Here is a 12,823-nt window from a genome sequence, read left to right on the forward strand (position 1 = left end):
GTGTGTGTGTCCAGGTGTGTGGGTACCGTCAGGTAGCTGTGGGTGACAGAGCTGCAGCTCCTTGCAAGTCCTGGCAGGGCTGTGGAATGTTCCCAGAGGAGTCCTCAAGCCCTCCACCTCAGACCTCATAGACGACAGCGACGCAAACACCTCCTCCATCACCCTCTCCTCTCCTCCGTCCTCCCCCCCTACCTGGTCTGCCTGCATCCCTTCCTCCTCCCCTCCCTCCCTCCTCCCCTCCTCCTCCCCTCCCTCTTCCATCCTCTCCTCCTCCCCTCCCTCCATCATGGTGCCGTCCACAGCCCAGTGTTCCCTCCTCCTCCTTCCTCGCTGTGGGAGGGACACCAGGCCCAGCTCCGCTCCACCCTGCGGAACACAACAACACCCTCAGATAGCACAGGGCTAGGAGCTAGGGGCTAGGGGCTAGGGGCTACGGGCTAGGGGCTAGGAGCTAGGGGCTAGGAGCTAGGGGCTAGGCGCTAGGAGCTAGGGGCTAGGAGCTAGGGGCTAGGAGCTAGGGGCTAGGGGCTAGGAGCTAGGGGCTACGGGCTAGGAGCTAGGGGCTACGGGCTAGGGGCTAGGAGCTAGGGGCTAGGGGCTAGGGGCTAGGGGCTAGGGGCTAGGAGCTAGGAGCTAGGGGCTAGGGGCTAGGGGCTAGGAGCTAGGAGCTAGAACTTACAGGTGGTCCTGGTGGGCCTGCGGGACCTGTATCTCCTCTTGGACCAATAGAACCCTGTACACACACACGTAAACACGCAGAGACACACACAGACCGCACACAGTCAATAGGACCTTGTACACACACAAGTAAACACGCACACACCGCACACAGTCAATTTATTGCATTTATTGGAATCATTTATTGGACACTTTGGGTTTGTGTGTGTATGTGTGTATGTGTGTGAGTATGTGTTACCTGATTTCCTTTGGAACCTTTCTGTCCAACTGCACCCTGAAAGGAACAGAGATGAAGGAGGGAATGAGGGAGGGAGGGATTAAGCATGTCTTCACCTTCATGTTGCATCAGCAGCAGTGTTAGGGTTAGTTCATCAGCAGCAGCAGTGTTAGGGTTAGTTCATCAGCAGCAGCAGTGTTAGGGTTAGTTCATCAGCAGCAGCAGTGTTAGGGTTAGTTCATCAGCAGCAGCATCGTCGTCGTCGGTTTTCTGCGCCCGCGGGGTTATGGGGTTAGAGGAGGGGTTATGGGGTTAGAGGAGGGGTTATGGGGTTAGAGGAGGGGTTATGGGGTTAGAGGAGGGGTTATGGGGTTAGAGGAGGGGTTATGGGGTTAGAGGAGGGGTTATGGGGTTAGAGGAGGGGTTATGGGGTTAGAGGAGGGGTTATGGGGTTAGAGGAGGGGTTATGGGGTTAGAGGAGGGGTTATGGGGTTAGAGGAGGGGTTATGGGGTTAGAGGAGGGGTTATGGGGTTAGAGGAGGGGTTATGGGGTTAGAGGAGGGTTAGGTCATTTACTTACAGAGAGACCATGAAGACCAGGCGGCCCGTCAGGTCCTGGAGTTCCCACCAGACCCTGAACATACACACATTATATACACACCATATATCATACATACACACAGTACATTATATACACACCATATATCATACATACACACAGTACATTATATACACACCATATATCATACATACACACAGTACATTATATACACACCATATATCATACATACACACAGTACATTATATACACACCATATATCATACATACACACAGTACATTATACCATACACCATACTCTAACCAAACCCTGTAATATCACATTATGCATACATTACATTACAGACAGACAGGGTTTGTACAGGGTATGTACAGGTGTGTGTACAGGTGTGTGTGTATAGGTGTGTGTGTACAGGTGTGTGTGTGTGTGGTGTGTGTGTACAGGTGTACACGTGTGTGTGTGGTGTGTGTGTACAGGTGTGTGGTGTGTGTGTACAGGTGTGTGGTGTGTGTGTACAGGTGTGTGTGGGTGTGGTGTGTGTGTACAGGTGTGTGTGTGTGTACAGGTGTGTGTGTGTGTGTGTGGTGTGTGTGGGTGTGGTGTGTGTGCGTCACCTCAGCTCCTTTAGGACCCTGCAGCCCCTGGCCCCCAGGCAGTCCTCTGTCTCCCTTCTCTCCGATCTCCCCTGGAGGACCAATCAGCCCTATCAGGCCTCCATGACCCTGCAAACACACACACAAACACACACACAGGCATTGGAGAGAGCTTTTGTACGAGGCTTTGGTGAAAGGTGCCACTAACTGAATACATGTAAATGCAAGACAGTGTGTTCTGTTCACATGCACGTGTGTGTGCATGTGTGTGCATGTGTGTGTGTGTGTGCATGTGTGTGTGTGTGTGTGTGTGTGTATATGCATGCGCGTGTGTGTGTGCATGTTACCTTGTCTCCCTTCCTGCCTGGGTCACCCTTCAACCCCGGCAGTCCAGGAGGACCCTGCGGAGGTCAAACTGAGTTCAAAACTGAGGTCATTTCCTGCACATCTTCTGAGAAGAGGAGAGGAGAAACTCACCATGGGTCCTGGGGGGCCTGTCTGTCCTGGGGGGCCATTCAAACCCTGCTCCCCCTGGAGGAGGAGGAGAGGGGGAGGGAGGAGAGGGGGAGGGAGGAGAGGGGGAGGGAGGAGGGAGGAGAGGGGGAGGGAGGAGAGGGGGAGGGAGGAGGGAGGAGAGGGGGAAGGAGGAGAGGGGGAGGGAGGAGGGAGGAGGGAGGAGAGGGGGAGGGAGGAGGGAGGAGGGAGGAGAGGGGGAGGGAGGAGAGGGGGAGGGAGGAGGGAGGAGAGGGGGAGGGAGGAGAGGGGGAGGGAGAAGGGAGGAGGGAGGAGAGGGGGAGGGAGGAGAGGGGGAGGGAGGAGAGGGGGAGGGAGGAGGGAGGAGGGAGGAGAGGGGGAGGGAGGAGAGGGGGAGGGAGGAGGGAGGAGAGGGGGAGGGAGGAGGGAGGAGAGGGGGAGGGAGGAGAGGGGGAGGGAGGAGGGAGGAGAGGGGGAGGGAGGAGGGAGGAGAGGGGGAGGGAGAAGAGGGGGAGGGAGGAGAGGGGGAGGGAGGAGGGAGGAGAGGGAGGAGGGAGGAGAGGGGGAAGGAGGAGAGGGGGAGGGAGGAGGGAGGAGGGAGGAGAGGGGGAGGGAGGAGGGAGGAGGGAGGAGAGGGGGAGGGAGGAGAGGGGGAGGGAGGAGAGGGGGAGGGAGGAGAGGGGGAGGGAGGAGAGGGGGAGGGAGGAGGGAGGAGAGGGGGAGGGAGGAGAGGGGGAGGGAGGAGAGGGGGAGGGAGAAGGGAGGAGAGGGGGAGGAGAGGGGGAGGGAGGAGAGGGAGAGGGGGAGGGAGGAGAGGGGGAGGGAGGAGAGGGGGAGGGAGGAGGGAGGAGAGGGGGAGGGAGAAGAGGGGGAGGGAGGAGAGGGGGAGGGAGGAGGGAGGAGAGGGGGAGGGAGGAGAGGGGGAGGGACGAGAGGGGGAGGGAGGAGAGGGGGAGGGACGAGAGGGGGAGGGAGGAGAGGGGGAGGGAGGAAAGGGGGAGGGACGAGAGGGGGAGGGAGGAGAGGGGGAGGGAGGAGAGGGGGAGGGAGGAGAGGGTGAGTTCCTCTGGATCCTTATGTGTGGATAAATAAATGTTGGGATCATGGAGGGGTGATGGGGGGGTGATGGGGGGGTCATGTGACTCACAGCAGGGCCAGGTATTCCTCTCAGACCCTGGAGGCCAGGTTTCCCAGAATGCCCCTGGCCCCCGACCGGTCCGGTCTTCCCTGTCAGTCCCTCGAAGCCTGGAGAACCCTGGGAAATACAGACTGTTACCCTGGCATACTGTTACCCTGGGATACAAAGAGAGACTGTTACCCTGGGAGATTGTTACCGTGTTTTACCAGTCTGACCATAACCAGTCCCTTACCTTGGCCCCCTTCACCCCTGCCTTGCCTTCAATCCCCAGTTTGCCCAAGTGGCCCTGCAGCCGGGGTCAGAGGTCATACAACACAGAGAAAAACAGAAGTTTTCCATAACTCACTAATAACACGGTCACACAACACACAGTCACTCAGAGTGGTTGTGGGACTGTCATTCTACAGAATACTTTATACAGGTTATGGGGCTGCCACAAAACATTGTGACAGGTTATAACAGGTTTTACCACGCATTATAACAGATTGTACCAGGTTATAACACATAATAACATGCTGTAACAGGTTATAACACATAACATGTTATAACAGGTTAAACCACATGTTAACAGAATATAACAGGTTGTCTGAGGAGTTGTGACATCTCTCACCCTGCGACCAGGAGGCCCTGGGGGGCCTGGCTCTCCTGAAACACCTGGAGGACCCTGGACAGAGAAGAGAGGAGAGGAGGAGGAGGAGCGGGAGGAGCAGGAGGAGCAGGAGGAGGAGGAAGAGGAGGGAAAAGAGGAGGAGGAGAGGAGGATGAGGAGGGGGAGAGGAGAGGAGAAGGAGGAAGAGGAGAGGACGAGGAGAGGAGAGGAGAGGAGAGGAGAGGAGAGGAGAGGAGGGAGGAGAGGAGAGGAGAGGAGGAGAGAGGAGGAGAGGAGGAGGAGAGGAGGGGAGAGGAGGGGAGGAGGAGAGAGGAGAGGAGAGAGGAGGAGAGGAGAGGAGAGGAAAAGGAGAGGAGGAGGGGAGGAGGAGAGAGGAGAGAGGAGAGAGGAGGAGAGGAGAGGAGAGGAAAAGGAGAGGAGGAGGGGAGGAGGAGAGGGGTGGAAAGGAGGAGGAAGAGGGAGAGGAGGAGAGGAGGAGAGGAGGAGAAGAAGAGGGGAGAGTGAATAAGATGATGAGGATCAGGAGGAAGATGGTGATGATGAGGTGACTGGTAAGTAAGACTCACTGCTTTCCCTTGATCTCCTGCATCTCCCTTGGAGCCAGGACTCCCATCTACGCCCTAGGGGATGGAGGGGGGAGGGGGGTCAGAAGGAAGAGGAGGATTTGTATAGAGGAGAAGGAAGCTAGGATTAACATAAATTCATGGATGACACATGCGTGATTACCCATGAGCCTTTGCGTATTTGGTGGAAGTACATTGCTCGTGACATATTCAACCTAGACAGGAAGCAGAAAGTTGACTCACGTTAGGCCCCCCCTCCCCTGGTTGTCCTGAATCTCCTGGGAAACCAATAGGACCCTGAGGAGAGAAGCATAGCATGGGGTACTGTGTGTGTGTATGCGTGTATGTGTGTATGGGTGTGTGTGTATGCATGTATGCATGTATATGTGTATGGGTGTGTGTGTATGGGTGTATGGGTGTGAGTGTGTGTGTGTCTTACAGAGTTGCCCTTGGGTCCTTCCTCTCCTGGTGTCCCCCGGGCTCCTGGGGGCCCTGCTGCCCCCGGGGCACCAGAGTCCCCCTTCTCCCCCTGGTCCCCCTTCCCCCCCTGGGACATGGGGGTAGGGAGAGGTAGGGGAGGGATAGGAGGGTGGTGTGAAGGGGGGTAGAGGGAGGTGGGTACACAGTGTTGTTGTTTACAAGTGTTTATAAGGCAGTGTTTTTGTTTACAAGTGTTTATAAGGCAGTGTTGTTGTTTACAAGACTTTATAAGGCAGTGTTGTTGTTTACAAGAGTTTATAAGGCAGTGTTGTTGTTTACAAGAGTTTATAAGGCAGTGCTGTTGTTTACAAGAGTTTATAAGGCAGTGTTGTTGTTTACAAGAGTTTATAAGGCAGTGTTGTTGTTTACAAGTGTTTATAAGGCAGTGTTGTTGTTGATGAGGACGGTACACGTACCGCTCCTCCAGAAAGACCCACTGCTCCAGGGTCTCCCCCTTCTCCATCCTCCCCCTGAGAGACAACACTGTTACACTCCTCCTTTCATCATCCCTCCATCCCTCCAGCCTCCCCCTGAGAGACAACACTGTTACACTCCTCCTTTCATCATCCCTCCATCCCTCCAGCCTCCCCCTGAGAGACAACACTGTTACACTCCTCCTTTCATCATCCCTCCATCCCTCCATCCTCCCCCTGAGAGAGAACACTGTTACACTCCTCCTTTCATCATCCCTCCATCCCTCCATCCTCCCCCTGAGAGACAACACTGTTACACTCCTCCTTTCATCATCCCTCCATCCCTCCATCCTTTCATCATCCCTCCTTCCCTCCAGCCTCCCCCTGAGAGACAACACTGTTACACTCACCTTTTCTCCAACAATTCCCGACGTTCCCACCATCCCTGGTCGACCCATAGGACCCTGCACACACAGCAGAGGGTCAAACGTGTGTGTGTGTAGTGTGTGTGTGTTAGTGTGTGTTAGTGTGTGTGTTACCTGTCCTCCACTGGGACCCTGGGGGCCTCTGGGACCCAGCTGACCTGGAGGACCCTGGACAACAGAAGGTCAAAGGTCAAAAGTCATATCCTTGTTCAAGATCAGCAGGAAATGACTTCATTCAGGAATGAATCATACAGGATGTGACCTCACCATCAGGCCCAGGTGTCCACTCTCCCCCTTCTCTCCTGGTGGTCCGGGCATTCCCTAGAACACACACACACATGAACACACACACACACATGTAAACACGCATACTGTATAACAAATTGGTAAGGTACTGAGTTACCTTGGTCTCTCATCTACGATCTGATAGGTGGTTTGATGTTTCACCTGTAATCCAATTGGTCCCTTGGAGCCCTTGAATCCTCGTAGCCCCTCATCACCCTTCTGACCATACATCCCCTGCTGTCCCCGAGGTCCTGACTCCCCTCCCCCACCCTGGGGACAGAGAGGGATGAGAGGAGGGAGGGAGGAGGAGGAGGTGAAGGGGAGGGTGGTGGGGGGAGAGGAGAGTACTTACTGCTACTCCAGACTGTCCCAGAGGTCCCTGGGGTCCGGTTGGTCCTGAGGGGCCCTGGAGGAGGAGGGAGGGAGGGTTAGTAATGTGTGTGTGTGTTTGTAATGGGTGTGTGTGTGTGTCCTACAGGCCTAATTCACCCATCCATGTGTACTTACTGCTTCTCCTTTGTCTCCTTTGCTGCCCTTTTGTCCAGGTCCTCCTGTCTCTCCCTGTGGGAACACACACACACATCATACACACACACACATCACACACACACATCATACACACACACATCATACATACACACACACATCATACACACACACACATCATACACACACATCACACCCCCCCCTCCCCCTACCTTGTCCCCGTCCTCTCCAGGGGGCCCTGAGGGCCCTGCAGCTCCAGGCAGACCCAGCGGGCCCTGGTCCCCATCCTGCCCTGCTGGCCCCATCGGGCCCTTCTCCCCCTGCACACACACACACCACACGTTATACACACACACACACCAGACACACATGTGCAACACACACAATGAAGATCTGAGATCATCAGAGAGAGGGGGATTTACCGGCTCTCCCTTCTCTCCCATTGGTCCTGGTCCACCAATGGCACCAGCCCGTCCTGGCTGACCAATCGCACCAGCCGATCCTGGAGGACCCCTCTCTCCCCCAGCGCCCTGGAGACAGAGTGATGGAGAGGTGGAGAGAGGAGAGGTGGAGAGAGGAGAGGTGGAGAGGTAGAGAGGTGGAAAGGTGGAGAGAAAGATGGAGAGAAAGATGGAGCATGACGGAATAAAATGGTGAGGTTATAGACAGTTAGAAGAGAGTGAAAGAGAGAGACAGAGGGAGAAAGAGAGAGACAGAGAGAGAAAGAGAGAGACAGAGAGGGAAGGTTCTACTCACGACAGCTCCAGTTGGTCCTGTTGGTCCAGTTCCTCCCTTCAGCCCTGCAGGGCCCTGTACACACACACACAGGACAGACAGGGTGTGTGTGTGTAGTATGTCTGTCGGTGTGTGTGTATGGTGTGTGTGCATGGTGTATGGCATGTGTGTGTGTGTGTTACCATGCCCCCTGGAGTTCCTCTGCTCCCTCTGAACCCTCTCAGTCCTGGAGGACCACTCTTCCCAGAAGCCCCTGCACTCCCCGGGTCTCCCTGGCAACCACACAACAGCACAGTTACAGCCCCCTGATTGGTGCTCTGAGACAGGACGAGGTATGAGTGATGATCAGATGAAGGTCTGACCTTTGCCCCTTCCTTCCCTGCTGCTCCAGGCAGGCCCTGCTCCCCAGCCACGCCCACCGACCCTGGATGACCTCTGTCTCCTGTCGGCCCCGTCTCCCCCGATTTACCCTGCCAGCCAATCACAGCACAGCATCACACACTGGCCAATCACACACCAGCAAGTACGTACACAGGCCAATCACACGACAGATCAAATCCCCCTCTGTCTGTGCAAGATGAACACCTATTATAGGGATCCCAGGACATATCTGACCAATCAGAACACAGCATGTGTGTAGCTCCTCCCTGTCACTCACCTGTGGTCCCACCACACCTGTCGGTCCTGGAGGACCAGTCTTCCCTTGGAAACCCTGCACACACACACACCATACACATACACGCACACACCATACACATACACACACCATACACATACACACACCATACACATAAACACACACACCATACACATACACACCATACACACACCATACACATACACACACACACACACACCATACACATACACATACACACACACACCATACACATACACACACCATACACACACACACCATACACATACACACACACATACACACACACACATACACACCATACACATACACACAACATTATTGGATTTCATGTATTGCATACAACTCCAATGACCCCTGACCCTTGACCCCTGACCCTGACCCTTGACTTCACCCACCGGCTCTCCTCGTTGACCTGGATGACCCGGAAGTCCATCCTTCCCTGCGGAACCCTGCATGCACAGACAGGATGTGACATCACAACCACACCACTCAACACACTCACTTCCTGTTCTAACTGTAGCAGCTGTGATTGGCTGACTCACATTGGGTCCTTTAGGTCCCGCCTCCCCGTTCCTGCCCTGTGGCCCTTGAGGCCCCTACAGAGATACACACACATACATCCACACACACACACACAAATTACACACACACACACATCCACAGAGTGAGGAAGAGTGAGGGGAACCAAAGAGAGACACATTCATTACAGCAAAACTACAGAAGAGTGTGTAGAGTCTGTGTTACCCGATCTCCCGTTGATCCTGGGGGTCCATCGTGTCCTGAGGATCCCTGAGAGGACAGGAGAGGAGAGCAGAGGAGAGGGGAGGGGAGAAGAGGAGAGGACAGAAGAGGAGAGGAGAGGAGAGGAGAGAAGAGGAGAGGAGAGGAGAGGGGAGAAGAGGAGAGGACAGAAGAGGAGAGGACAGAAGAGGAGAGAAGAGAAGAGAAGAGGAGAGGAGAGAAGAGGAGAGGACAGAAGAGGAGAGAAGAGGAGAGAAGAGGAGAGGAGAGAAGAGGGGAGGACAGAAGAGGAGAGGACAGAAGAGGAGAGGACAGAAGAGGAGAGAAGAGGAGAGAAGAGGAGAGGAGAGAAGAGGAGAGAAGAGGAGAGAGGAGGAGAGAGGAGAAAAGAAAGGACTTGATGAAGATGATGAAGATTGAGAGGAGTGTACGGAGTCATGTGAGTGTGTTTGACCCTGTGAACTCTGACCTTTGCCCCAGTCTTCCCTGTTGGCCCCCTGGCCCCCCGGCCCCCCCTGGCCCCCTGCAGGAGGAGAGCAGAGTTACACACACAGCAAAATATCCGTCAGGCAGAGAGATGGACAGCACTCACATTAGGACCCCTCTGGCCTCCACTTCCTGGTTGCCCCGCGGGTCCCTGGGTAATATGGAAGAACAGTCTGTTACCATAGATACACTGCAGCCACAACAAAACATGATCTAAACACATCTAAATATTTTGTCTTCCTCCCCCTCCTTTTACCCTCTGTCCCCCCTACACCTTCCTCCCCCACCTCCTCCTCTTCCTCACCTTCTTGCCCTTCTCTCCTCCTTCTCCAACAGAGCCAGGGAAGCCATCTGCTCCCTGTGGGATTCACACACACACACACACATACAAACACAAATGTTGAATTCAACAGTAGAACAAGAAGGTAAATTCACCATGAAAATAATCTGCATATTTCTATAACCTGACCAACTTGAGTGTGTGTGTATGTCTCACCTTGGGTCCCTGTCGACCTGGATATCCAGGCAGGCCTGGCACCCCCAGCTTCCCCTGAGAGATCAACACAAGACCAGAGGATTAAGACGTCTTCAAACAGATACAAAGCCAGCTCAAAGAGAACAAAGTAGTTTTATACCGAGACGGCCAGGTCATATTTTTATAAAAGCGTCTACAAAATGAGCATGATGATGATTTTAATAATTGTACCGTGATTATTCTTATGATCATCATGATGATATTATTTCTATATATTTCCATATGAATATTTCCATATGAATCCTTGTGAATGTGATGGTGTTGTGGAGCACCTTCTCTCCAGAGAGGCCCCCCGCGCCAGCCTCGCCCAGGGGCCCCGTCTGGCCTTTGGAGCCCTCCGGGCCGTCCTCCCCCCGGCCCCCTGACGCCCCCACGTCCCCTGTCTCCCCCTTCACCCCCATCTCCCCCTTGGATCCGGGGAAGCCATCCTCACCCTGAGAACACACACAGGAAGTAACACACACAGGAACACACACCGTAACACACTCATGAACACACACAGGAACACACACCCTCATGTGGAGATGTAGATGGATGCTCAGGTAAAGAACAGCTGGATCATCTCACCTTCTCCCCCTTGCTGCCCTTGATGCCCCTCACTCCATCTGCCCCCTGGGGGGAAGGGGGGAGAGAGGGAGGGGGAGAGAGGGAGGGGGGGTACATTTCACTTAGAAGACTGAGGTATAGAAACACCAGTATGGTTGTTTGGTAGTGTGTAGTATTATAGATTTATGTATGTGTGTGTGTGTGTGGTATTTTATGTGTATGTGTGTGTAGTACTTGTAGTGTGTGTGTGTAGTATTTGATGTGAGTGTGTATGTAGTATTTGATGTGTGTGTGTAGTATTGTGTAGTGTGTGCAGTATTGTGTAGTGTGTGTGTAGTATTGTGTAGTGTGTGCAGTATTGTGTAGTGTGTGTGTAGTATTGTGTAGTGTGTGTGTAGTATTGTGTAGTGTGTGTAGTATTGTGTAGTGTGTGTAGTATTGTGTAGTGTGTGTGTAGTATTGTGTAGTGTGTGTGTAGTATTGTGTAGTGTGTGTGTAGTATTGTGTAGTGTGGGTGTAGTATTGTGTAGTGTGTGTAGTATTGTGTAGATGGAACACTGCGCTACCTTCACTCCTCTGGATCCCGGGTATCCTACTGGTCCCTGAACTCCTGCAGGACCCTGGAAACACAAACACACACGTGTTACACACACACACACACTACACACACGTGTTACACACACACGTGTCACACACACACACTACACACACGTGTTACACACTGCATACACGCTTTACACACTACACACACGTGTTACAAACTGCACACATGTGTTACACACTGCACACAAGTTAAACGTGCAAACAAACACGTGTTACACACACACACACACTACACACACGTGTTACACACACACGTGTCACACACACACACTACACACACGTGTTACACACTGCATACACGCTTTACACACTACACACACGTGTTACAAACTGCACACATGTGTTACAAACTGCACACAAGTTAAACGTGCAAACAAACACGTGTTACACACACACACACACTACACACACGTGTTACACACACACGTGTCACACACACACACTACACACACGTGTTACAAACTGCACACATGTGTTACACACTGCACACAAGTTACACACACGTGTTACACACACACACTACACACATGTGTTACACACACACACTACACACACGCGTTAGAGATGTACAGATACACACGCAGACCTACCGGTAAGCCCTTCTCTCCTGGAGTCCCTTCTCTACCTGGGTGACCCTGGGAACACAACACACACACGTTAACGTCAGCTTGTGTGAGTGTGTATATGTGTGTGAGTGTATGAGTGTGCATGTACTTACAGATGGTCCATCGTTGCCAGGTAAACCCTTCATCCCCTGCTTCCCTTGAGGGCCCTGAGAGAGAAACACACATGAAGGTGCTGAAGGTGAGGATGTGGGTGAGGGTATGGGTGTGGGTTAGGGTGTGGGTGAGGGTGAGGGTTCCTACCTTCTCCCCAGGTAGACCCACGAGACCCTGCGGACCTGGAAAACCCTGGTGCACACACACACACACACACACACAGTTACAGAGTGTCTGTGAGGGTGTGCCTGTGAGTGTTTACATTTAGTCATTTAGCAGACGCTCTTATCCAGAGCGACTTACAGTAAGTACAGGGACATTCCCCCGAGGCAAGTAGGGTGAAGTGCCTTGCCCAAGGAAACGTCATTAGACATGGCCGGGAATCGAACCGGTAACCTTCTGATTAATAGCCCTATTCCCTAACCGATCAGCCATCTGACCTTCGAGTGTGCATACATGTATGCGTGTGAGGTGTGTGTGTTACCTGGAACCCAGGGTTCCCCTGCTGTCCAGGAGCTCCTGTCTCTCCAGGTGGGCCCTGTGGAGCAAGAAGATACGATGTCACAGTAGGAGGGATGACTTCCTGCCAAAGTCACATGGTGGCAGAGTAGAGGAGTACCCACCAAGTTACCCTTCGACCCCTGGACACCATCCACCCCTCGGATACCCTGGAGACAGAGGGAGGGGGAAGGGGAGATTGAGAGAGGGAGGTATGGGGAGAGAGGGGCAGGGAGAGAGGGGGAGGGATAGAGGGGCAGGGAGAGAGGGAGGTATGGGGAGAGAGGGGCAGGGAGAGAGGGGGAGGGAGAGAGGGGCAGGGAGAGAGCGGAAGGGAGGAAAAAAGGAAAAAGGAAAAAAGAGAGGAAGATGGACAT

At 53.7% G+C, this 12,823-nt stretch overlaps 1 protein-coding gene across 1 annotated transcript in view; it reads right to left on the reverse strand.

Moving 5' to 3' along the window:
* col5a3b (collagen, type V, alpha 3b) overlaps positions 1 to 12,823 on the reverse strand; it is a 33,053-nt gene that overhangs the window by 3,554 nt on the left and 16,676 nt on the right. Inside the window, exons 21-61 of the mRNA XM_067259227.1 lie at positions 12,572 to 12,616; positions 12,433 to 12,486; positions 12,096 to 12,140; positions 11,948 to 12,001; positions 11,820 to 11,864; positions 11,193 to 11,246; positions 10,648 to 10,692; positions 10,353 to 10,514; positions 10,042 to 10,095; positions 9,850 to 9,903; positions 9,652 to 9,696; positions 9,529 to 9,582; positions 9,063 to 9,107; positions 8,861 to 8,914; positions 8,714 to 8,767; positions 8,316 to 8,369; positions 8,020 to 8,127; positions 7,840 to 7,929; positions 7,679 to 7,732; positions 7,345 to 7,452; positions 7,135 to 7,242; positions 6,944 to 6,997; positions 6,789 to 6,842; positions 6,599 to 6,706; positions 6,419 to 6,472; positions 6,266 to 6,319; positions 6,137 to 6,190; positions 5,730 to 5,783; positions 5,273 to 5,380; positions 5,077 to 5,130; positions 4,837 to 4,890; positions 4,271 to 4,324; positions 3,893 to 3,946; positions 3,670 to 3,777; positions 2,526 to 2,579; positions 2,396 to 2,449; positions 2,070 to 2,177; positions 1,476 to 1,529; positions 917 to 952; positions 680 to 733; positions 27 to 366 (exon numbers count right to left, since the gene is read on the reverse strand). Of these exons, the coding sequence (XP_067115328.1) occupies positions 27 to 366; positions 680 to 733; positions 917 to 952; positions 1,476 to 1,529; positions 2,070 to 2,177; positions 2,396 to 2,449; positions 2,526 to 2,579; positions 3,670 to 3,777; positions 3,893 to 3,946; positions 4,271 to 4,324; positions 4,837 to 4,890; positions 5,077 to 5,130; positions 5,273 to 5,380; positions 5,730 to 5,783; positions 6,137 to 6,190; positions 6,266 to 6,319; positions 6,419 to 6,472; positions 6,599 to 6,706; positions 6,789 to 6,842; positions 6,944 to 6,997; positions 7,135 to 7,242; positions 7,345 to 7,452; positions 7,679 to 7,732; positions 7,840 to 7,929; positions 8,020 to 8,127; positions 8,316 to 8,369; positions 8,714 to 8,767; positions 8,861 to 8,914; positions 9,063 to 9,107; positions 9,529 to 9,582; positions 9,652 to 9,696; positions 9,850 to 9,903; positions 10,042 to 10,095; positions 10,353 to 10,514; positions 10,648 to 10,692; positions 11,193 to 11,246; positions 11,820 to 11,864; positions 11,948 to 12,001; positions 12,096 to 12,140; positions 12,433 to 12,486; positions 12,572 to 12,616 (2,950 nt within the window). The remainder of the gene's footprint in view (positions 1 to 26; positions 367 to 679; positions 734 to 916; positions 953 to 1,475; positions 1,530 to 2,069; positions 2,178 to 2,395; positions 2,450 to 2,525; positions 2,580 to 3,669; positions 3,778 to 3,892; positions 3,947 to 4,270; positions 4,325 to 4,836; positions 4,891 to 5,076; positions 5,131 to 5,272; positions 5,381 to 5,729; positions 5,784 to 6,136; positions 6,191 to 6,265; positions 6,320 to 6,418; positions 6,473 to 6,598; positions 6,707 to 6,788; positions 6,843 to 6,943; positions 6,998 to 7,134; positions 7,243 to 7,344; positions 7,453 to 7,678; positions 7,733 to 7,839; positions 7,930 to 8,019; positions 8,128 to 8,315; positions 8,370 to 8,713; positions 8,768 to 8,860; positions 8,915 to 9,062; positions 9,108 to 9,528; positions 9,583 to 9,651; positions 9,697 to 9,849; positions 9,904 to 10,041; positions 10,096 to 10,352; positions 10,515 to 10,647; positions 10,693 to 11,192; positions 11,247 to 11,819; positions 11,865 to 11,947; positions 12,002 to 12,095; positions 12,141 to 12,432; positions 12,487 to 12,571; positions 12,617 to 12,823) is intronic.

The sequence above is a fragment of the Osmerus mordax genome, chromosome 21, assembly GCF_038355195.1.
Source record: "Osmerus mordax isolate fOsmMor3 chromosome 21, fOsmMor3.pri, whole genome shotgun sequence".
Taxonomy (NCBI): Eukaryota; Metazoa; Chordata; class Actinopteri; order Osmeriformes; family Osmeridae; genus Osmerus; species Osmerus mordax.